This window comes from Mirounga leonina, unplaced genomic scaffold, assembly GCF_011800145.1.
Source record: "Mirounga leonina isolate KUSES-001 unplaced genomic scaffold, KU_Mleo_1.0 Mir_152, whole genome shotgun sequence".
Classification (NCBI taxonomy): Eukaryota; Metazoa; Chordata; class Mammalia; order Carnivora; family Phocidae; genus Mirounga; species Mirounga leonina.
The window spans coordinates 5,127,490-5,150,181 of record NW_023270380.1 but is presented as its reverse complement, the minus strand read 5'-3'; the positions used below and the strand labels follow the sequence as shown (position 1 = coordinate 5,150,181).

Below are 22,692 nucleotides of genomic sequence, written 5' to 3'. Positions count from 1 at the left end.
GCAAGGCGCTCTGTCGTTACTGGTCTGGTACGGTGGCATTCCTCGACATCAGAAGTCATTAAAAACCCGCTACAGGGTGCCTGGGTGGCTCAGTCATTGGGCGTCTGCCTTCCGCTCAGGTCATGATCCCAGGGTCCTGGGATCGAGCCCCGCATTGGGCTCCCTGCTCAGTGGGAAGCCTGCTTCTCCCTTTCCCACTCCCCCTGCTTGTGTTCCCTCTCTCGCTGTGTCTCTCTGTCAGATAAATAAAATCTTCGAAAAAATAAAATCCACTACACTTCTGATTTATAACCTTCCCTTTTGGTATCCAAGGTGAACAGTTGCCTGGGATTTCAAGCAGGATCTGTGGTTCTAGAGCCCTGCTGTATTTCGCCGAAGGAAGCAAGGAGCACCGCGTGTGCTGGTCACTCCCCCACATGTCCTATCGCAGGCCAGGGCTTCCCGCTCGCGCGCCTGAGCGCATAAGATGCGCAGGTGCCCTGCTGCTGGAGTAGCGCCCCCACCCCAGTTCCCGTGAGGTCCGGGGGGTCTGCCTCCAGGACCGTCCTGAGTGTGACTTCATTTTAGTCTGTGCTAAGGAAGGACCTCAGTGTACGGGTGGGGTAGAAAGCAGTAATGTGAGGAAAATGTTTCCAAGAACAAGTTTCAGTAACTCGTCTTTACGACGTTTACAAATTTAGCCTACTCCATTTTCCGGGATAGCACCGACGCTGGGATTTTTAAAAAAAAAAAAGCAGATTTTTTTACTGATGGCAACTAAGTGGCCTCTATAGCATTTTTAAAAATAATATATAACAAAGTTTATCCTTTTATTGTATTTTTTAACTGAGTTGTCCTACATGCAAGTATGTTTTTACTACTGTCTTCTGTTCTATTCCAGTAAATTTATGTTAAAATATATTAAATTACCCCCAAAATATATTAGAGCATTTAAGAAAATTGGTTTAAGTTAATTTAAACTACTGGGCTGGAAAACTAGATCTCTTACCTAAATTTTTCGTGGGAATTGAGATGAAAAGTGTGATCTTGCTATAATAATACACCATGAATGAAAAAGAAATCTGTTCATGGCTTATTTTTGTTGAATTGGCTTTTAGAGATGGGAAAATATTTTATCTGTTAACTATGTTCTGTCTTCCAAAACTAATTCTAGAAACTTTGAGTAAATTTAATTTTTATAAGAAACCCAAGGAGAGTCATAGGTTAGTTTGATTTCGTAGATGACCTAAACTTTCTTTTTTTTTTAGGTGTTTGTTCTGTTTTGTTTTATTTTTTTGACTGTAGTTGACATGTACCATTATGTTAGTTTCAGAGTAGACCTAAGCTTTCTGCGAGGACAAGCAGTTGTCTCAGGGTCCCACAGCTAAGGCGCACAGGACTGGGGCTCAGACACAGGTCCGAGCCTCCAGAGCCTTTGAGTCCGTACCCATTCCATCCTCCTCCTGCTTATATTTTAGGCAATTTTCTCCTCTCAGCTGAAATAACTACAATTGCCTCTTAACCTGTCACCTTGAATCTCCTCTTGCTTCCCCTACAGTCTCCCTTCCACATTGTACCTGGAGAAGTCTTTTTAAACTACTAATTTGGATCTACAAATGTTTCCTCCCTTTCTTTCTACGCCTTCACTTTAACCTAAAGTGGCTTCCCCTAGGCTTTAGGGTCAAGGAATTCTTTGCATGGCCCACCAAGTCCCCTGGTCTCTTCCCTGGCTGTCTGTGTCACCTCAGCTTTGGCACTCCCACTCACGTGCCCTGCTGCACGGGCATCCATCCATCCCCTGGAATGTGGCACGCTCTGTCCTCCAGAGGACCTTCGGCATGCTCTGCCTTCCTTGGGGGAGCCTTGCCTCCCTTCACCTACTGTACTCTTTCCCAGCCTTCATGCTCATTCCTCGGGGGATTTTCTCTTATTCCCCAGACAGATGAGGGCATGGTGCCATTTTATACCACTCACTACCGCAGTCATCGTAGCAGTGAGCTCTATGCCCAGGAGTGTTCTTCTGCATTTCATCTCCATTTCATCTCCGTGCTTATAATTTTATATTGATAAAGTGTAATCATTTGGCTGTTTTCTTCTTGAAACATCATCTTTGAAGGATTTTGTTAATGCTTTGCAAACCTCAACTCTTGTTATTTAAGCGGGAGAAGACTGCCTTATGCCTGATTGGTTTGAAGCCAAGCTTGTGGCAATGATGGTCTTGCTGGCCGTAGATGTGGAAGGAATGAAAACTCAGTACAGGTAAGTGTTTCCCAACTTGCAAAGAAATCTTAAAAAAAAAAAAAAGGCTAATCAGATTTATGGTGCCTATTCACACTTTTCCGTGATTGAGTCAGGTGTAAAGGTATGGAATTGATCACAGTGTGTATGCTAGAGAAATGTTTAAAATTAACAATAAATTGATAGGAATAGGGGCTTTTTAGTCTTTTTAGGTAAGTTCAGCTGTTAGAGAAGGTCGGAAAAACTATATATATTAATCACTGGTTTTATAAGAGAATATTAAGAGAATAGGTTGTAAGATTCTAGCATAAGATTAGGTAAAGAAATTTACAGGGTTTGACCCCTTTGTAAAATGTGTAATTTTTTTTAAGAGTAATAAAGGTAAAACTCATTTATATTTTGAGTATGTGCACAAATCGGTTCTCACCAGATTATAATTACTGCAAAAAGCAGTTCCGTTTGCTAGTGTATTTGCATGATGCACAGTTAATTTAACATCGAATCTTTTTTGTAGACAAAGTTTTAGTATGAAAGTTGGTTATGATGGTTTTTTATAAACCCTTAATTCTTTGTATTTTTTGTTAATATATTGTTTCTGTGACTAGTGTATGTTTTGTTTTGTTTTTTGAATTATTGTAGCAGGGTCTCAGCATTTTAATGTACAAATAAAGTGGGTATAGGATCTCCTTCCTACTTGTGCCTAGAGTCGAGTGCGGTATGTTCTTCCCTGTGCTTTTCTTTGCGAGCGCACGGAGAATTTACTGAGAAAGCATAGACTGAGAGGTCAGCGAGGAGGCTGGAGGGGATCAGTCCCAGGAGGTGCGTAGGTGTCCGGATCATCCATGAGACTAATTCTACCTCATCGAATCCAGTAGCTAACCAGTTCCACAAGTTATAGATGGAAAATAATTTCTTCATGCTTTTGAAATGCTTGATTTGGGCATGTCTTTTAATATCTAGTGAAAAGCGGAGAACACAGAATGTATTAAGGATATTCTTAGATCCTCTTCTGGAATCCCTTATGAAGTTTGGTACAAATGCCTACATGCCCTTGCTGGAAACTGACAGATGCCTCCAGGTCCTGTTGAAGTTATTGCACACTTGCATGTTGAAAGGTTCCAGTGCCCAAGATGGTGAGGATACATAGTTTCTGTTGGTGTCTTGCTTGGTATATGGTTGGTGGTTAGAATGAGAGGAAATTCCTGACCTTTTAAATAAAAGGATCACCTCATGCCTTCAGCAGATATGAACCGAGTATCCCCTGGTGGTGCTGGGGATGCCCTGGCGAAGGTGCAGACCCTCAGCCCTCATGGAGCTGACGTCATAGCATTTACATTTGCTGGTTACCGTTGTTTTGAAATGTGATTTTATTTGTTTTTATTTGTGGTTTTTTTTTTCTCATTAATTTCCAGACATGAAAATGATCCCTATTTCATATATGTTTAAGCAAGATCCATTTCTAATGGCCACTCTGCTAGATGTTGCAGAGATTAAGCTCAAGCACAAGAATGGTAGTAATTTCATAATAACTTGTTTTCAGATATATTCGTCTCTGAGCACCTTTTAAGTAGAATATGCTTCACACAGAAAGTATAGTGGTAGTAGAAGCGTTGAGCTCTTTGTTGTCTCCTTAAACAAAGATGCATGCAAGACGGTAGCTGAAGACCACAGACACTAGAGACACTATTTATTGAAGAGCCTTGATTCCCAATCCTTTCCCACCAGTTTCACTTGGAATTTTAGAAATCTGCTACTTGAGAATCCTAGGGAATCATAGGATAACATTGATGGGATTAGATTTTAATACATGCTTATGAAATTTTAAAGCTAGTTTCTGGATTCTGATATTTTTAATAATGGCAGTGAAACCAAATGCTGTACACATAACAGTAACTTTTTATAAGGTTTTTGTCTCCTTAAGGGTATAAATTTGGGTTCATTTGGCATGTTTTGACTTTTTAATAGGGTTATGGTTTCAAGAGCAGGACTGGGTCCCTGGTGCCCTTCGGAAAATTGTGGTATCTGACACACACACAAACACACACACGAGTGTGTGATGGTTTTATATATGTTATGATGTCAAATAATCAAACACCCGTGAACTTACTACTCAACCTAAGAATGAATGTACCTATGTACCTGTTACTCCTCAATCCCCCCTTTTGCTTCCTTATTTTGACTTTCGTCTTTATCACTTCCATGCACTTTGAAAGTGGTTTTACGTCATCTGTAGATATCCCTCAACACCGTAGTGTCTTGATTTCCTGCTTCTGAGCTCTGTAGAAATGTTGCTTCACTGTGGGAAGTCTTCTGTAACTTTTTTCATGTCACGTGTTTGTAAGATTCATGCACGTCCTTTCTTAGACTTCATTATTTTCCCTGTTGTATAGTCTTCCTTTGTATGAAGACAGCTCAGTTTATGCATTTTCCCAGTGCTAGACTTTGGATTGTGATTCATTACCGTGATGTAGCTGCCACGACCACTTGTCTTCATGTCTTCTGGGCCTGGGTGTGCGTCTCTCCAGTATGTGTATTGGTTCCCAGGGCCTGTGCATATTCAGCTTTATAAGATAATGAAACTTGTTTTTCCAGTTTTACATTCCAGAATGTGTACACATTTTATGTTCTTAGCAGCAGCAGAACGTAAGAGTTCCTATAGCACCTCATGCAGATCTTTTTTATGTCACCAAGTAAGAGCCAAGGAAATACCTGTTTAATTATATTAGCCATTGGCGTCCATATGACTGATAAACCATATCAAGCTTCATTACCTGTAAACAGATCTTAATCCTGAAAGATTTCTTTTATGAGAGAAGAGGAAAATAGAAAATACTTATTTCCATTTTATAAACGAGAAGGCCGTCTGGGAGTTAATTACCAGTACCAGGGGCAATGCAGAGGTAATGGTAAAGTCAGAAATACCCAGGAATGCTTCCTGGGAGCAGGTGGGATTGAGGTTTGGCAGTATCCTGCTGTTTGGAGCAACTTTGCCTTGTTGTGTTTAAAATTTTTTTATTTTAATTTTCAGTATTTTATTATGGAAATCCTTAAATATCTAGAAAAATGGAGAGGTCATAAATCCCCGTGTACCCATAACAGCTTCAACATCTGTCATTCCTACGTCTGAGCGAGTACACCTGCTGTCATTGCCATTTGTCCTCCTTTTTTCCCTTCCTGTTCTTTTTTTTTTTTTTTTTAACCTGCTAGCGCTTGGAACGGCACGTGGGGAGAAAAGCTGGGGAGGAAGGGGCTCGGTGTGCAGTGTCTGGCGAGATGTCTTTTCCCCTTCTCTTCCGTTAACCTGCAGTGGTTACTGTGCTGATCCTCAAGGTTTGAAGTTATTTAAATCTTAATGGGGGGCGACTGTGGAAAGCCTTTGAACTGGTGTTGGGGAACTCATTCAGCACATATGTATTGATGATCTGTATGCACTGTTGTGAGCGCTAGGGTGTCAGTGTGGAAAAAGAGCAAAAATCCCTGCCCTTGTCGAGATCGCTTGTATTGGGGGTCTGGTGTGTGGTGGGCAGAGGGGTAGCAAGCAGCGACCATATACAATATATGGTAGTTGGGTAGGTATTGGGGGAAAATAAGGTAGGGAATGGAGGACGAGGTGTGCTGGGGTAGAGGTGGAGGGTTACAGGAAGACCTCGCTGTGAGTGAAGGCAACAGTCGGTTAAGCAAAGACTTTAACTGTTGAGGGACGGAGCCCTGTGCACATGTAGGGGAGGCGAGTGAGGAGGGGCCCGTGGGAGAGCTCGCTGTTTGGGGAACAGTTAGGAGGCACCAAGGGAAGAATAATAGGGCCCGAACTTTGAGAGGGAAAGAGGGAAGTGGGGACAGTTACATAGGACTCCCTCCCTGGGCTATTTTAAGGGTGTGGCTCTTATTAGAGGGTTTGAGCTGGGGAGTACTCAGCTCTGGGTTGAGTTTTAGAAAGTTCACTGGGCCCTGGTGTTGAGAGAGCACGACGGGGGCAAGGGCAGAGCTGCAGAGACCAGCTTCTAGGCTTGGACGGCGAACAGCCATGGATGCAGTGAGTTAGAACTTTGGATGTATTTTGACGTGTGGCCAGCAGGATTTGCTGATGGGTCTGGATGTGGGCTGGGAGAACAAGAGAGAACTCAGAGGCCATTTAGCTTTTGGAGAAGCTGGACAGATGGGAGTTGCCTTTAACTGAGGTGAGAAAGACTGGAGTCGGGGAAGGTTTTGGAGTAAAGACGGGCAGTTCTGCTTCGGGTAGGTTAAGTGCGGGGCACCCGTTAGCTATCCTGGTGGAGTTGGTGAGCCGACATTTGCCTTTCAGTCTGGAGTTCAGCGAGAAGTGTGGGTTGGAAATACGAATATGGGGGTCATAGCATAGTGGTGGTATTTAAAGCCATGATGCTGGACGAGAACACCCAGGGAGCCAGTGTAGACAGAGAAGAGGTCCAGGTGCGTGGGGAGCACCAGTGTCTAGAGGTTGGGGAGGAACTGGCATAGGACATTCAGGAGGAATTCACTACAGCATGAGAAGAGAAAAACCAGGAGAATGTGCTGTTCTGGGAGCCAGAAGGAAGGAGTGATAACTGCACCAGATGCTGGTGGGGAGCCGAAGGTGACCACTGGTTTTGGCGACATAGAAATCAGGGTCACCCTGACAGAACGTTTTGGGTGGCAGTGGGGGCAGCTCAGGGGGCGGCAAGGAGGTATGGAGTCTGGGCAGCTCTTTCAAGGGTTGTTGTGTGGGGGAACAGAGACATGGGACCGTTGCTCTGGGACAGAAGTTTTATTTCCTTCGGGGGAGAAAATAGCAGCGTTTTGTGCTGATAGAAACGATTCAGTAGAGGGGAGTTTTGAAGATTTGAGGAGGGGACGTCTGTTTCTTGGTGGCTGAGAGGAGGCAAAAGTGCTTGGGGTCCGGGGCACCAACAGAGGGGCTGGCCTTCGACGGGGTGCTGATGGGGGGCACGTGTGGATGGGTGGGCAGAGGCCAGAACGGCAGCGTCCCTTTCTAAGTTCGGTGTTATCTTAGTGAAAGAGGAAGCCGAGGGATGAGGGGAGCATATTCGCCTGGGAAGGACGATTAGTGGGTGGACTGGGGAAGTGGGGAAGCCCGGGGGTGGGGGGTGTGCGTGGAGCTAGCGCTCATGAATGCGAAGTGAGAGCAGTCGTGTGGCTGTTTGCCTCCAGTCTCATCTGTGAATCTAATCGGATTGGACTCGGGTTGTGATTCTCCTTTTGGTGCATCCATAGTACACATAAATGAGTTTTGTTTTTTTTTTTTTAAAGATTTTATTTATTTATTTATGAGAGAGAGAGAGGCAGAGGGAGAAGCAGACTTCCCGCAGAGCAGAGAGCCCGATGCGGGACTCGATCCCAGGACTCCGGGATCATGACCTGAGCCGAAGGCAGACGCTTAACCATCTGAGCCACCCAGGCGCCCCACATAAATGAGTTTTTGTAAAATGATATAATCATTTTTTCAAAATTCAAAATAACCGTATCCCATTTATGTTTGTGGAAATGCACCTTTAGTTGCATTACAGCCCCCCTTTGGTTACATCGGATCATACGGGCCGGAGTACCTGGCCTTCAGCAGCGGATGCCTTCTGCCCTAAGTGCTTGCTGCACCTGCCACGGTGGGCCTGGGGTCCTCAGTGCGGGGTCTCACTTTTCTCCTGGGGGGCTTTTGTTTGCTGGCCTTGATTAATCTCTGTGTCTACTTGAACTTTTCTTCCCGAGGTAGCTTTTATTTTTTTAAATATACGTAACATAAAATGTACACTTTAACCATTTCTAAGTGTACAGTTAGTGACATTCAGTACGTTCACGCCACCATCCATCCCCAGAACTTTTTTGCCATGCCAAACTGAACCTCTGTACCTACTAGGCACTAATTCCTCATCTCCCCCACCCCCACCCCAGCCGCTGGCGACCACCTTCGTACTTTCCGTCGCTGTGAATTTGACTGTTCTAGGGACCTCAAATCAGTGTAATCATACAGTATTTGTCTTCTTATGTTGGGCTTATTTCACAAACTGTAATGTCTTCAAGGTTCATCCGTACTGTAGCATGTGTCAGAATTTCATTCCTCTTTAAGGCTAATACTCCATTGTACGTGTATGCCGTAGTTTGTTTACCCATTCATCCGTTGATGGACATGGGTAATTTCCACTTTTTGGCCATGTGAATAATGCTGCTTGTGAACATCAAATGTACAAACATCTCTTCAAGTCCCTGCCTTCAGTTCTTTTTTTTTTGGTTGTATACCTAGAAGTGAAATTGCTGGATCACATGGTAATTCTGTTTAACGTTTTGAAAAACCGCCATACTGTCTTCCTTAGCGGCGGCACCGTTCCACAGTCCAGTCAGCAGTGCCCAGGGATCCAGGTTCTCCACATCCTCACCAGCACTCATTTGTTCATTTGTTGATAATGCCATCCTAATGGGTGTGAGGTGGTATCTTGTGATTTTGACTGATGAGACAGCTTTTGACCAATTCTGGTACCACTTTTGGGATTCAGGTTACCACTGTTAATTATATGAGGCACAGAGTAGGAAACAAAACCATATACCCCATTCTGGTTGAAGTTTTTTGCACAGTTTGTGTATTGTGATGAGCTGTTAAATTGGAGAGGTGGCGGTGACTGGGGGCCTGGGAGAGTCTTCTGTATTGGGTAACTAACAGGAAACACCATGAGAGTGAGGATGACGTTGGAAACACAGCCCCTACTTTCCTTCATGTCACTTTGTTCTCTGTCGTGCAAGCCCTCAGCTTTCCCTTGGAACCTCAGGTTAACTTTATTTTCATTTCTTTATACTATTATTGAGTACATATAGGAGAAAGAAAGGCAGACAATCTGGAAGGAGAGGAGTATTCTGTTCTTAGCATATTCGTTGGTTATAATGCTTACTTTTATAGTAAAAAGCTTTACCTTTCGGGGCGCCTGGGTGGCTCAGTCAGTTAAGCTGCTGCCTTCAGCTCAGGTCATGATCCCAGGGTCCTGGGATTGAGTCCCACATCAGGCTCCCTGCTTGGTGGGAAGCCTGCTTCTCCCTCTCCTGCTCCCCCTTGCTTGTGCTCGCTCGCTCTCTCTGTCAAATAAATAAATCTTTAAAAAAAAAAAAAAAGCTTCACCTTTCAACCATTTGCTCGTGGCTTCTTGACCTGACAAGTGATTTATGAGCTACTTCAGAGGCCAGATAGTATCGTCTCTCTAACAAGTAACATGAAAATTTTAAATTAATTCTGTAATTTTTAATGCTATGTGATCTTTAAAAAAGATGAACATTTCTAAGAGTGATACCACATTTTGCAAAGTGTTCAAATCTTTTATCTATTTTAAAATTGAGTTACTTGTTTTCATACACTTGTATGAAATGTATATAATGAGAATTCATGATATAGTCTGGATACAAGTCCTTTGTTGGATATGTGATTTACAAATACTTTCTTCCAATTTAGCTTGGCTTTTCAGTTTCTTAAGTGTCTCTCCCTTGTAGAGCAAAAGTTTTCATTTTGATGAAGTCCGGTTGGCTTTTTTCTTTTGTTTTATGGATTGTGCATTAGGTATCATGTTTAGGAAATTCTTCTAAATATTTTATTGTTTTTTATTTTTGGATTTATGATACATTTTGAATCAATTTTTAAGGTGTAAGGTTTAGGTTGAGGTTTTGTTTTTTTGTTTTGCCTGTGGATATCCAGTTGCTCAGCATTATTTGTTGATGAGACTGTCCTTTCTCTGTTGTTTTGTACTGTTGTTAAAAAAAAAAAAAAAATTGGGCATGGCAGAAATAATCCAAAATAGATGGATTGATGAATGGATAAATGATGTGATATATCTATATTTGGCCGTGAAAAGGAATGAATTACTGATACACGCTACAACATGGATGGACTTTGAAAACATGTTAAGTGAAAGAAGCAGTCACAAAAGACCATATATTATATAATTCCATTTACATGACATGTCCAAAATAGGCAGATCTGAGACAGAAAGTAGGTTAGTGATTGTGTAGGGCGGGGTGGGGGGAGTGGATGGGCTTATGAAGGTGATGGTCAAGGGTATGGGGTTTCTCTTTGTGGTGATGAAAGTGTTCTAAAAAGTTGGCTATGGTGATGGTTGCACATATCTGTGACTGTACTAGATACCATTGAATTATATGCTTTTAATGGGTGAATTATGTTACATGAATTATATCAGTAAAGTTGTTTAAAAATAATTAATTGGCCATATTTGTGTGGATCGACTTCTGGACTCTCTTCTGTTGATCTATGTTTATCCCTTGGCCAATACCACACTGTTTTGGTTACTGTAGATTTACAATAACTCTTTAAATAGGTAGGATGCTTCTTTCAAATTCTTATTTCTAGCTATTCTAGTTCCTTTGCTTTTCCATATAAACTTTATAATCAGCTTGTATTTACAAAAAATCCTGGAATTTTGACTGAATCGCATTAAATCTGTAGGTCAATTTATGGAGAATTGCCTTTATTATTTTGAGACTTTTGGTCCATGAATATAGTGTGTCTCTCGGTTTACTTAGGCTGTCTTTGATTTTTTTCATCAGAGCTTTTTAGTTTTCAGCATATAGATCCTGTACAGGTTTTGTTAGATTTGTGCCCAAGTATGTCTTTTGGGGGAAGCTATTGTAAGTGATAAATTTTTTAAAATTTTGCTTTTCAGTTGTATATTGCTAGTATACAGAAATGTGATTGATTTTTGTGTGTTGACCTTGTATCCCCTGAACTCACTGAAGCACTTATTAGTTAGTTATGAGGGGGGGGTTTGTTTTTTGTTTTTTTTTAAATAGATTCCTTGGGATTTTTCTTTATAGACAATCATGGCATTTGTGAGTGGGAACATTTATATTTCTAGAATTGTCCATGGCCCATGGTAATCCCTTCTCCTTTTAATGTGTGCAGCATCTGGGGTCTGTGATAATTTGTATCCTCTTTCTCTGTCTCTGCCTCTCTTAAGACTGGCTAGTGGTTGGGCGCCTGGGTGGCTCAGTTGGTTAAGTGACTGCCTTCGGCTCAGGTCATGATCCTGGAGTCCCGGGATCGAGTCCTGCATCGGGCTTCCTGCTCGGCAGGGAGTCTGCTTCTCCCTCTGACCCTCCTCTCTCTCATGCGCTCTGTCTCTCATTCTCTCTGTCTCAAATAAATAAATAAAATCTTAAAAAAAAAAAAAAAAAGACTGGCTAGTGGTTTATCAATTCCAGATAGTATCGTCTCTCTAACAAGTAACATGAAAATTTTAAATTAATTCTGTAATTTTTTTTTATAATTTTTTTTTGAAGATTTTTATTTATTTAACGGAGAGAGAGAGCACAAGCAGGCAGAGCGACAGACAGAGGGAGAGGGAGAAGCAGGCTCTCCGCCGAGCAGGGAGCCTGATGCGGGGCTCGATCCCAGACCCTGGGATCATGACCTGAGCCGAAGGCAGCCGCTTAACCGACTGAGCCACCCAGGCACCCCTAATTCTGTAATTTTTAATGCTATGTGATCTTTAAAAAAAATGAACATTTCTAAGAGTGATATCACATTTTGCAAAGTGTTCAAATCTTTTATCTATTTTAAAATTGAGTTATTTGTTTGGTTATTTGAAACCAAAATACCAGCTTTTGGTTTCATCGATTTTTTTTTTTCTATTTTTTTTTTTTCAATTTCATTGATTTCTGTTTTTTTGTTTGCTTCTGTCTGCTTGCTTTTGGTTTATTTTGCCTTTTTAAAAAAGTTAAGGCAGAAGTTTAGGTTGTTGATTTTAGATCTTCTTTTTGAAAATGACCTTTAGTGCTATAAATTTTTTAAGTTTTGCTTATTGCATCCCAAAACTTTTGATATGTTGTATTTCAGTTCAAAGTATTTTCTGACTTTTCTTGAGACACCCTCTTTTACTCATGAATTACTTAGAAGTGTGTTTGGGGATTTTCTTGTTATCTTTCTGTTATTTTTAATTCAACTCTATTCTAGTCAGAGAGCATACTTTACACAGTTTCAGTTTTTGAAACTTCATTAAGGTTTGTTTATGATCTAGGGTATGGTCTGTCTTGCATACTGTTCCATGTGCACTTGGAAAGAACGTGTATTCTGTTGTTGGGTGGAGTGTCCTATAAATATCAGATCCAAGATTTTCATGGTATTTTTCAGTTTTATGTCCTTGCTGTTTTTTGTTTACTCTGTTACTAAGAGGAGTGTTGAAGTTTCTAACTCTGAGTTTGGGTTTATCTCTTTCTCTTTCTAGTTCTATTATTTTGGCTTCATGTTTTGCAGTTCTGTTGTTAGGTGCCTATTTGTTTAGGATAGTGCCATTTTCTTGTTGAGTTGACTCTTGTTAGGCAGTATCCCTTTTGATCCCTGGTTATTTCCTCTGCTCTGAAGTCTGGTTTGTCTAGTAGTAATATAACCACTCTTACTTTCTTTTGATTAGAATTTGCATAGTAGTATTTCCTGGCTTTTTACTTTTATTCTATTTAGATTGTTATATCTGAAGCAAATTTCTTATATACACTATATAATTGGGTCATGATTTTTTATCCATTCTGACACTGTCTTTTAATTGGTGTAGACTATTTGCATTTAGTATAATTACATATGTATTTCAGTTCTTTATTTTTTGCATTCTGTTTATTCCCTCTGTTTTTCATTTCTGTCTTTCCCTCTTTTGGCTTGTTTTGGGCAGTTTGAACATTATTTCGTATTCCATTTTAATTTACCTATTGTGTTTTTTACTAAATATTTAATATTCTCTGTGTGTGTGTGCACGCACGCGTGTGTGTCCGTCTGTGTGTGTGTTTGTGATTGCTTTAGGGACTACTGTATTCACACTTAACTTTTCAATCTATTTAGAGTTAATGTTTTACCATGTGAAATGAATGTAGAAACTTTACCACCCTATGGACTCCTTTGCCCTTTCCCCCCCTGTATTATAGTTGTCTTATATCTACATTTGTTGATAACTACCAGACAATGTTATCCTTTTTGCTTTCAACCATCAGAGAGATTTTAAAAATCACAAGAGAAGAACCTATTGTATTTACCTAGATGTTTGCAGTTTCTTTTGCTTTTCTTTCATCCCTGACGTCCCGTGTTTTCCTGAGGCATCATATGCCTTGTGTTTGAAGAACAGCTTTTAGCATTCTTTTGGAATAGGGTTGCTGGCAGTGAATTCTCTTAGTTTTCCTTCATCTGAGAATGTCTTTATTTCACTTTCTGAGGAATATTTTCACTGGATATAAAATTCTGGTTTGACGGGTCTTTTCTTTCAGCAATTTAAACGTATTCCATTTGCTTCTGGCTGCCATGGTTTCTCATTAGAGTTCTGTAGTAATTCAGTGTGTTCTTCACCTAGGTAATATGCTATTTTTCTCTGCTTTCAAGATTGTCTTTAGTTTTCAGCAGTTTGGTTACACTATGTCATAATGCATATGATTTATTTTATTTTATTGATCTGTTTTCAAGTTCACTGACTCCTTTCTCATGCTTCTCCTTTCTGTTACTGTTCCCATCCAGTGAGTTCTTCAAATTTCAGTACGTATACTTTTCAATTATAAAATTCCTATTTGGTTTTTGTGTGTATCTTATGTTTCTTTGCTAAGACTTTCTATTTTCCCATGTTTCAAGAGGGTGTGTTGATTAATTGTTGAAGCATTTTTATCATTAGCTGTTTGGAGTCCTTGTCGGGTTTTTCTGGAGTCAACATCATCTCATTGTTGGCATTGGCAGATTATCTTTTCCCTTGTGAGCTAGGAATTTTCTGATGCTTCACGTGCCCTGTTATTTTGGATTGAATCCTAGATATTATATTATGAGACTCTGGGTCTTGTTTAAATCCTGTGGAGAACTTGATAATCTTATGTAAGCAGACAGTCGGCTTAGGGTTAGCCCTTAATTCCTGACATTCCAGTTTCTGGGCCTGTTGGTTCCACTGTCGGCGTTGTGGTGCTGTCTTGACCTGCACCACGTATGATCCACCCGGTGGCCAGTCTGGGACCTGGGTGGCTGTCTCTCTGTTAGTTCAGTTCAGAAAGTCTTTGGGATGCTGCTCACTCGCAGGTCCATGCATAGCCTCTCGGGGTGAGCCCAGCAGTTCACAAACCGTGTTCTGGGGCCATTGTCCTAAGCATCCCCCCTCTGGAACCTCCTGAGGACTCATTGTCTGCTTTTCTGGGGTTCCCCTTTTCCACTCTCTGGTCAGAAGTCGGGGCCCATCATGCTGCCCACTTTCTTGACTGCTCCTGTGTGTGGTTTCAGTCTGTTGAGTGTTACTGCTTTCTGAATCTGTCTGCTACTTTTTACCTTTTAGGGTCTCCACATAGATGCTCAGATATTCTGTCCACGTTTTATAGTGAGAGAGGCTGGTATGCCCCTGTTCCATCTTACCCAGAACTAAAACTCTTAAATGATCTTTAAGGTGAATTATAGATTGCCCCATGGTACTAATGACTGTTACATTATTGGAATTCGTTTTTGGTAAGTGATGCACCCATATGCTTAACATAGTTGCACTTTTACTAGAAAATCTGGCATATTTTGTACCAAGGAACTTATATTTCTGTCACTTCAGTTACACACTTTTTCCCCCCGTACAGATGAGGTGTTTACATTCCTTCAGAGCTTTGTCATGTCTGCCACCGAGAGCATTTCCGAATTTATCCTCCGACGGCTTACTATGAATGAACTAAGTAGTGTAAGTACTCACAGGAGCAACTTTCCATTCTTTTCATCAATATTTGAGTGATTACTTACTGGCAGGCACTGTATGAAATTGAGAAAATTAATGTGATACTTTCTGGAGAAGCCACTTAGGAAGCGGAAAAAACTCTAAGCTTCGGAGTCTCCTCGTTCCATTCCACCGTGTCCTAACCGAGGCCTTGGGAGAGTTATGTAGCTCTTCCGAGCCTCCGCTTTCTCATCCACAAAATGGAGATAATACATCCACTCCCCAGGGGCTGAGAGAGCCGCGTGGCATGACCTCACTGGAGTGCTTCAGGTATTCAGGCGTATTTGGTCCTAGGCTCCAGAGAGTGGGATTTGGCAGGTTTGAGGTGGACCAGGCATCAGTACGGGTCTGGTTCTAAAGCTCCATAAGCGATTCTGAAACACAGAATAGGTAATAGTCGGTCTGAGGTGAGTGTCCTTTTCTGCTCTCTGCACTCTCCACATACTTTGTTCCCTCTAGGACAGATGAGAACACCTGAAACTAATATAACACTGCATGTTAACTGCACTGGAAGTTAAAAAAAAAAAAGAGAAAAATTTTTCCTTCCAGAGTATTTTGAAAATGCTGATTCTTACAGAAATGCTTATTATTCTTAATTTTTTTTTTAGTTGAAATCTCTAGGGACAAATGTTGAAGCTTTAGAATAAGTAGATTGTTAATAAAGTGAGAAAATATACTTATTTTAATTTTTATTAGAATACTCAATTAAGTACATTTGTTTGATAGGCTCGTGAGCAGGTGTGAAAATACAGAAAGGCAAGTTCTCTACTGAAGGACCTGAGCTGTTATGGTAGGAAGGCAAGGAAACTATGAAGAAAAAGCCCTCTGGAGTGGGGAGGGTTAACTGTCTTCTTACTAAGCAGTTGTTAATAGTGGCCTTGCTATACCTACATTTCCAAGAAGGCATTTAATAAAGAACTAACTCTTTTGGTTTGTTTTGCTTCAACATCACTTTATTATCATCAGTATTATCTTACCTTCTTTTTTAGGGAGATTTTCAGACACACACAGAAGTATGATGAACCTCCATGTATCCATTATAGAACATAACTGTTTTTGTTTGGAATTTGATGCTAAAAATAGCTTTTAAAAGAGGAAGGGTTCATGTGATTTTGTTTAACGACTGCTCTCGGGGAAGAAAGCCCTGGTTTGTAGTATTTATCTGTTTCCATGGCTGATTTCAAGCTACAAAGCATACGTAGAATATAGGGAGCGAGGATGGGCCCTGGTACTTGCTACGGGCTGCTCCTGGGGGCGCCTGCCCTCGGGCCCCCAGGGAGTGCAGCCCCCAGACTCAACCTGTTTCCGGCCTCCCTGGGAATCTGGCCTGTGTCCTCTTCCATCTGCTCTAGGACCTTACTGTTGACGGTCCCCCACCCCTTCTTTCTCGTATTCTCAGCCTCTCCGTGTCTCCTGGATTCTTTCATGAGCCCCGAAACAGCTTTGGTAGTCCCTCATCTCAAGGAACCCACTCTTTCTATTGCCTGGTCCCTCCAGCTCCTAATTTCCTTCTCTCCATAAGCCGAATCTATAAACACTCCACAGCTCCATTCTCACCTGGTTTCTGCCTCTGTTGAAGCCCTGAAGCGGCTCTCTCTGAAGCTGTCAGTGATTCCTTTGTCATAAATAAACCTGATGGATACTTTTCAAACCATGATTTTCTTTTCTGTTTTTTTTTTTGAGAGAGAGAGAGAGCATGAGCAGGGGGAGTGTGAGAGGGAGAAGCGGGCTTCCCACTGAGCAGGGAACCCAAAGTGGGGCTCGATCCCAGGACCCTGGGATCATGACCTGAGCCGAAGGCAGACGCTTAACCGACTGAGCCACCCAGGCGCCCCTCAATCCATGGTTTTCATGACTCCTCAGCCCCACTGGACACGTCAGCCACTTGGCCCTCAAAACACCAGCTGTCCCTGGGGTGGCCCCATCTCTCTGCCATCACCCCCACCTTCCCTTCAATTATGCGTTCTCCACTAGAGAGCCTCGAACATGGGAGCTTTAGAAAGCGTGGCCCGGGCCCTTCTTCTCTCCCATTCTTCCTGTGAGGCTGTCTGGGCTGCACCCCCAGCTTCAGCTGTGCCAGGGACCCTACATCTCCGTCTCCACCTCCGGCGGCTCTCCCGAGTTCACCGCTCCGTCAGCCAGGTGCTCTTGGACAACTCGAGTTGCATTTCTCATACTTAAGCCGTTCAGAACTGCACCCCTCGCCATTCCCTCCTCAGGAATGTTCCACCATCCAGCCGGCTTCCTGAGCCCCACATTCAGGAATCCTCTCTGGCACTCGATCCCTCACTTGCACAGCTGGTGTTTGGTCTCCACCAGGCTCTGTGATTGTTTCTCTCTGTCTGTGCCATGTCCTGGCACTTGGCTACGTGCCTGACATGTCGTGCTTGCTCCGTGAGCACCGATTAAATGCAGGAATCATGTGCTTCCTGGTGTCCCGAAAGTCTGCCAAGGATACAGTAATTGGTATACTGATGATAGGGCTAGTCCACTTACCATACTTTCTCAATTCTTTGAAAAGAATCCGCATCCATCCCCGTGGTGGGTAGATGTTACCCTCTCCATTTTGTGGATAAGGAATCTGAGGCCAACAGAGGTTGGGTCACAGAGCTGGCGGGTCGTAGTGCTGGACTGAACCCTGCAACTCAACGTTGCAAAGACCTGCGTTTAATTCCGTCTCTCCCACTTACCAGCTCTGAGATGCTGGCCGAACTGTTTGACTTCTCCAGAACTTAGTCATCATGTTAGCAAAATGGGACCGTAACCTTCCTAGTAAGAATGGAGGATCATAACCTGCCTAAAACAAAGGCAGTTGTCACCGCTCTAATTGTTATTTATGATCTGTTGGCCCTGGGGTGCAAGAGTTGGTAGAACGTTCGTGAGCCAGATGAGTGAATCATGACGTGTGCTGCAGTTATACTGAATGCAGAGTTGCTGTGTAAGCTCAGAGAAGGGAGTCCTTAGCTCTGCATGGGGAGATCATGGAGGGCTTCTTGGAGGAAATGACTTTTTCTCTCAATTCTTGTCTTAGTACGTTTAAATAAGGTCATTTATTTCCTGTCTGAACTCTCATAGTTTGGTAAAAATCATGGACCCTGCATGTTAATTGTTACTGTTTGTCTTTAGGTTTCGGATCTGGATCGTTGCCATTTATACCTGATGGTATTAACTGAGCTTATAAATACCCATTTGAAGGTTGGGTGGAAAAGAGGCAACCCCATTTGGAGAGTTATTTCTCCTCTGAAAAATGCATCCATTCGGCATCTTCAAGAGATCGACAGTGGACAGGTAATCCTTCATTCAAGGTGTGTAGTTATGTTGAATAACCATATGTAGAATATAGATTTGATTATTAACATTCTGATATGAAAAGCATCTGCTGAAATTTAAAATAGTATCCTTTGTTCATAGTACTTGGTGAAGATTGGGACTCCTATAGGTATATAACAAAGGTGTGGTGACTTCAGTCTTAAAGCTGTTTAGATACAGAGAGTGGATTTTCACTGAACTGAGTCTTTGCCCAAGTACCAGTAAGAGACACTTCAACATGTCTAAGTATTTATATGGTACATGACATATATGTGATAGGTGACATATAACACGTATGTGATATATAACACGTGGTGTGTATTAATACATCCAGCAGCCTGTATCCTTGGCCGTCTACCTTGTTGTCTACCCTGGTCTTTTGCTGCCTTCTCTCTCCTCCCTCCCTCGCCCCCCCAGTGCTATTATGCTGCAGTCATGCACAGGGGCCTCGTCATAGAGCTTCACGGATCACAAGCACATACCACCTTCTTCCTCATCTGGGCTTTCCTTCTGTCTGGTCCTTTCACCAACAACTCCCTCCCCTCCAGGATGCACTTGTCAAAAATCCAGTCCATCCTTTAGGGCCCAACTTGGATCAGTGTCTCATTGCTTCCTTCGTTTATCTTTTTTTCTTTATGCCTCCATTGTAGTATTTACCTCTATCTCTCTTGTTTTTGCAATAACTTATGTGTATGTGTCTTCTCCTCTGGATCCTTTTTAGTACCTGGAAGCTTTTCTTAAACATGGCATGAAAAGGTATAGTGGTTATGAGCACAGGCTTTGGAATTAGACTTCCTAGATATGGATCCTGGCTTTAATCTTGCTAGCTTTGTGACCTTGAGGAAATTACTTAACATCCCTGTGCCTCATTTACCACACCTGCAAAATGAGGGGTATAGAGTTGACAATGGGAATTAAAGCAAGCTCATACATGTTAAAACTTTAGAACAGTGCCCAGCACAAAGAAAGTCCTCACTGAATGTTAGCTGTTTTCACTTAACACATTATAAGGGTTTAATAAAATTGAGCTAAATCATAGAGTAGTCCAGGCTGCTAATTAAAACAGAGAAGGTACTTGATTGCTTTAATAATCTAATTTTTTAGGAGGGGGGAGGGGCAGAGGGAGAAGGAGAGAGAATCGTAAGCAGGCTCCACGCTGAGCACGGAGCCCCATGTGGGGCTTGACCCCAAGACCCTGAGATCATGACCTGAGTCAAAACCAAGAGTCAGCTGCTCAACCGCCTGAGCAACCCAGGCGCCCCAATAATCTGATTTTTAAAGTAGTTTTCAAGAACTGTTGACCAAAAAATGATAAGGAGGCCTACTTACTACTTCAGCATCCTGTCTAGTATGTATTAGTGTGTTAGTGCTGTAAAAGGACTTTGTGAGTTTTAAATGTAGAACAAAATCATGAAACATACCACAGTAATTCTTAAAGATGGCTTGCTTGTGTTAGTAATTCACTGAATTACGTTAAGCTTAACAGGGACCATATTGGCTAAAAGTAATAGTAAATTTTATTTCTTTTCTTTTTTTTTTAAAGATTTTTTAATTTATTTATTAGAGAGAGAGTACAAGCAGGGGGAGCAGCAAAGGGAGAGGAAGAAGCAGGTTCCACGCTGAGCAGGGAGCCTGACGTGGGGCTCGGTCCCAGGACCCTGGGATCATGACCTGAGCTGAAGGCAGACGCTCAACCAACTGAGCCACCCAGGCACCCCTAAATTTTATTTCTTGTGTTGACAGTGTTACTATGTAAAATTTATACATAGAGGTACTTGCTTTATTTTAGGGAGTTGGTGAGGAAAGGTGTGGAGTGAGGAGTAGGAAGTTCATCCCGGGCAGAGACGGTCTGGCTGCTGTATGTGGCGGCACTGCCGTGGTCCCTCCGGGCAGCTGTGTTCAAAGTGCGGGCTCCTGCCGGCTCTCCTGGCTTCTTGGCTCGACACAGTTGATTTTCTCTGCAAGTACGAAGCCAGGCTGTCTTGGCTTCCTTTCTTTTTGTTCCTGCGTGTAGAGTTTCAAGTGCTTTCCATGACATCACCCATTTGTGTGATTTTCACAGTAATCCTCTGAAGTAGATTCTCTTACTGTCCCCATTTCACGGGTGAGGAGACTAAGCTGCAGTGTGTCCACAGCCCAACTGTAGTAAGTGCAGAGCCGGGGTTCAGCCTCGTGCCTGAGGTTCGTGAGGAGCTCTGAGCTGTGGGCTGTGTCACCTCTCCGGAAACAGTGTACAGCTGGTGAAGGAGTCACTACATGGATGCCTGGAGCCTCGTTGTTTTGTTTTGTTTTGTTTTTAACATAATTCAGCCAAACAGTTGAAGTTAAGACTCATCCACAGAAGTGTATCCAAATGTGTACATGAGCAGAAAAAAGGCTGAGAAGTAGGGCTTCACATATACTTGGAGGTTCAATATGTGGCTGCTCGGTCATGGGTCACGTCCAGGAATTCCCCTGCCAAACTGGAGAGATCAAATTGTTGTCTTAGTCGGAGCTGCTGAGTTTTTATTGCCACTTTAAATTTGGTCACCGCCAATCGCACAGAGGTTGGTGACACTGAAGGACTTGTAGTATTGGGTTTCCTTTTGTCACCTCTGATGTTCAGTAGCAGGCAGGGAGAGGGGAAGGCGGGCGGGAGGCATCCTTTGGCTGGGCCTCAGGTCCCGATGGTCAAGATTGGCTCTCATGAACTAAAAGATTGTTCCGTTTCCCCCTCAGGAGCCGACACTTGCCAGGCAGATTCAGAGGGTCATTAGTATGGCTGCCTTGGCCATGGTGTGTGAGGCTGTTGACCAGAAGCCGGAACTACAGCTCGACTCTCTGGATGCCGGACCCATGGAAAGGTTCCTCTCCTCTCTCCCGCTCAACCACACGCTGCAGAAGCCCCACACGGAGGAGCAGAGCAGGTGTGTCCACCCCGGAGGGCAGCCACATGTGTGAAAGGCATCTGGTTGCTAATGTTTAAAATTTCATTTTTGTTTTCATTGTTGAGATGAGTGATTGCCCAGCTGTATTTATAGGGTATGGGAATTTGAAGCTATAGCATCTCTGTTACTGGAAAGCCACTGACTTTACTGCATGTAGTTCTCAGTGAATCCCTTACAGGGAAGGAAAATACCTACATTCAGAGTAGTTAGAACTTTGAGGTCCGTGTGGTTTCCTTGCTTTTTGTGGGCCGGGGATTTCTTGTAAGGATCGTTACTCCATGCACAAGGAACTGAGCCAGACTTGAAGGAGCAAGGGATGGTGACTGCATGTTTTGTTTCAGTTTTTTTGAAGAATCATCAGCTTCCCAAGGATGGGGGAAAATAGTCGCACAATATATTCACGATCAGTGGGTCTGCCTCTCTTTCTTGTTGAGAAAATATCACACCCTTATCCCAGCGTCGGAGGGTGACGTTCTGGAGCCCATCCTGCCTGCTATTCAGATGCCCGTGAGGACTCTGCAGTCCGCGCTAGGAGCCCTCACAGTCCTGCCTTCGGACCAGGTTCTGCCTGTGTTCCACTGCATGAAAGTTCTGGTTCCCAAGGTAAGATACAGTGAGACGGGGATTGAAGAATAACTGTGGGACCAGAGATCAGTTTCCGAAATGAAGTCATTCTTAGGTATTTCTTTTTTCTTCTCTCCTTCCAGCTTTTGACCTCCTCTGAATCACTCTGTGTAGAGTCTTTTGACATGGCTTGGAAAATTGTATCTGCGTTAAGCAATACTCAGCTGATATTCTGGTCTAATTTAAAAGCTTTTGTTCAGTTTGTTTTTGATACCAAAGTTCTTACCATTGCTGCGAAAATCAAGGGCCGGGCATATTTCAAAATAAAAGAGGTAACTTTTTTTTTTACAATGGGGTAAAATGTAAATTTGCCATCTTAATCATCTTTAAGTGTACGATTCAGTAAAGTATGTTCACGTTGTTGTAACAGGTCTCCAGAACTTTCTTAACTTGAACTGAAACTCCATACCCTTAAACAACTCTCTTCTCCCTCCCCCAGCCCGTGGTAATCACTTTCTACTTTCTATTTCTATGAATTTGACTACTTTAGATTCAAAGGAGGTCACTTTTTGTTTTCTTTTTAATTTGTGTGACCTATAGCACACGAGGAAGAAGAGAGTTGTATTTGTAATTACATACTAGATCTGTTGTTGTGTATTCACTCATTCAGTCCACAAATATTTTGAACCTTCTTCAGTGTGATGAGTAAGAACAAGCTCTGTGAGATGGAAGAGTAGCGTGTGAGCCACGTGCCACACAGATTTACTTTATTTGATGCATATAATGCTTAAACATTTTTTTTTAAAGATTTTATTTATTTATTTCAGAGAGAGAGAATGAGAGAGAGCACATGAGAGGGGGGAGGGTCAGAGGGAGAAGCAGACCCCCCGCTGAGCAGGGAGCCCGATGCGGGACTCGATCCCGGGACTCCAGGATCATGACCTGAGCCAAAGGCAGTCGCTTAACCAACT

General features: G+C 42.6%; 1 protein-coding gene across 5 annotated transcripts in view; it reads left to right on the top strand.

Moving 5' to 3' along the window:
• TARBP1 (TAR (HIV-1) RNA binding protein 1) overlaps nucleotides 1-22,692 on the top strand; it is an 85,723-nt gene that overhangs the window by 25,732 nt on the left and 37,299 nt on the right. For all 5 annotated transcript variants that reach the window (XR_004679859.1, XM_035008480.1, XM_035008479.1 and 2 more), the window contains 7 exons: nucleotides 2,139-2,238; nucleotides 3,178-3,350; nucleotides 14,791-14,888; nucleotides 18,048-18,209; nucleotides 20,949-21,136; nucleotides 21,499-21,760; nucleotides 21,865-22,053. Coding sequence is in view for 4 of the 5 variants with exons in the window: in XM_035008480.1 (XP_034864371.1) it covers nucleotides 2,139-2,238; nucleotides 3,178-3,350; nucleotides 14,791-14,888; nucleotides 18,048-18,209; nucleotides 20,949-21,136; nucleotides 21,499-21,760; nucleotides 21,865-22,053 (1,172 nt within the window). In the remaining variant the exon portion in view is untranslated. The remainder of the gene's footprint in view (nucleotides 1-2,138; nucleotides 2,239-3,177; nucleotides 3,351-14,790; nucleotides 14,889-18,047; nucleotides 18,210-20,948; nucleotides 21,137-21,498; nucleotides 21,761-21,864; nucleotides 22,054-22,692) is intronic.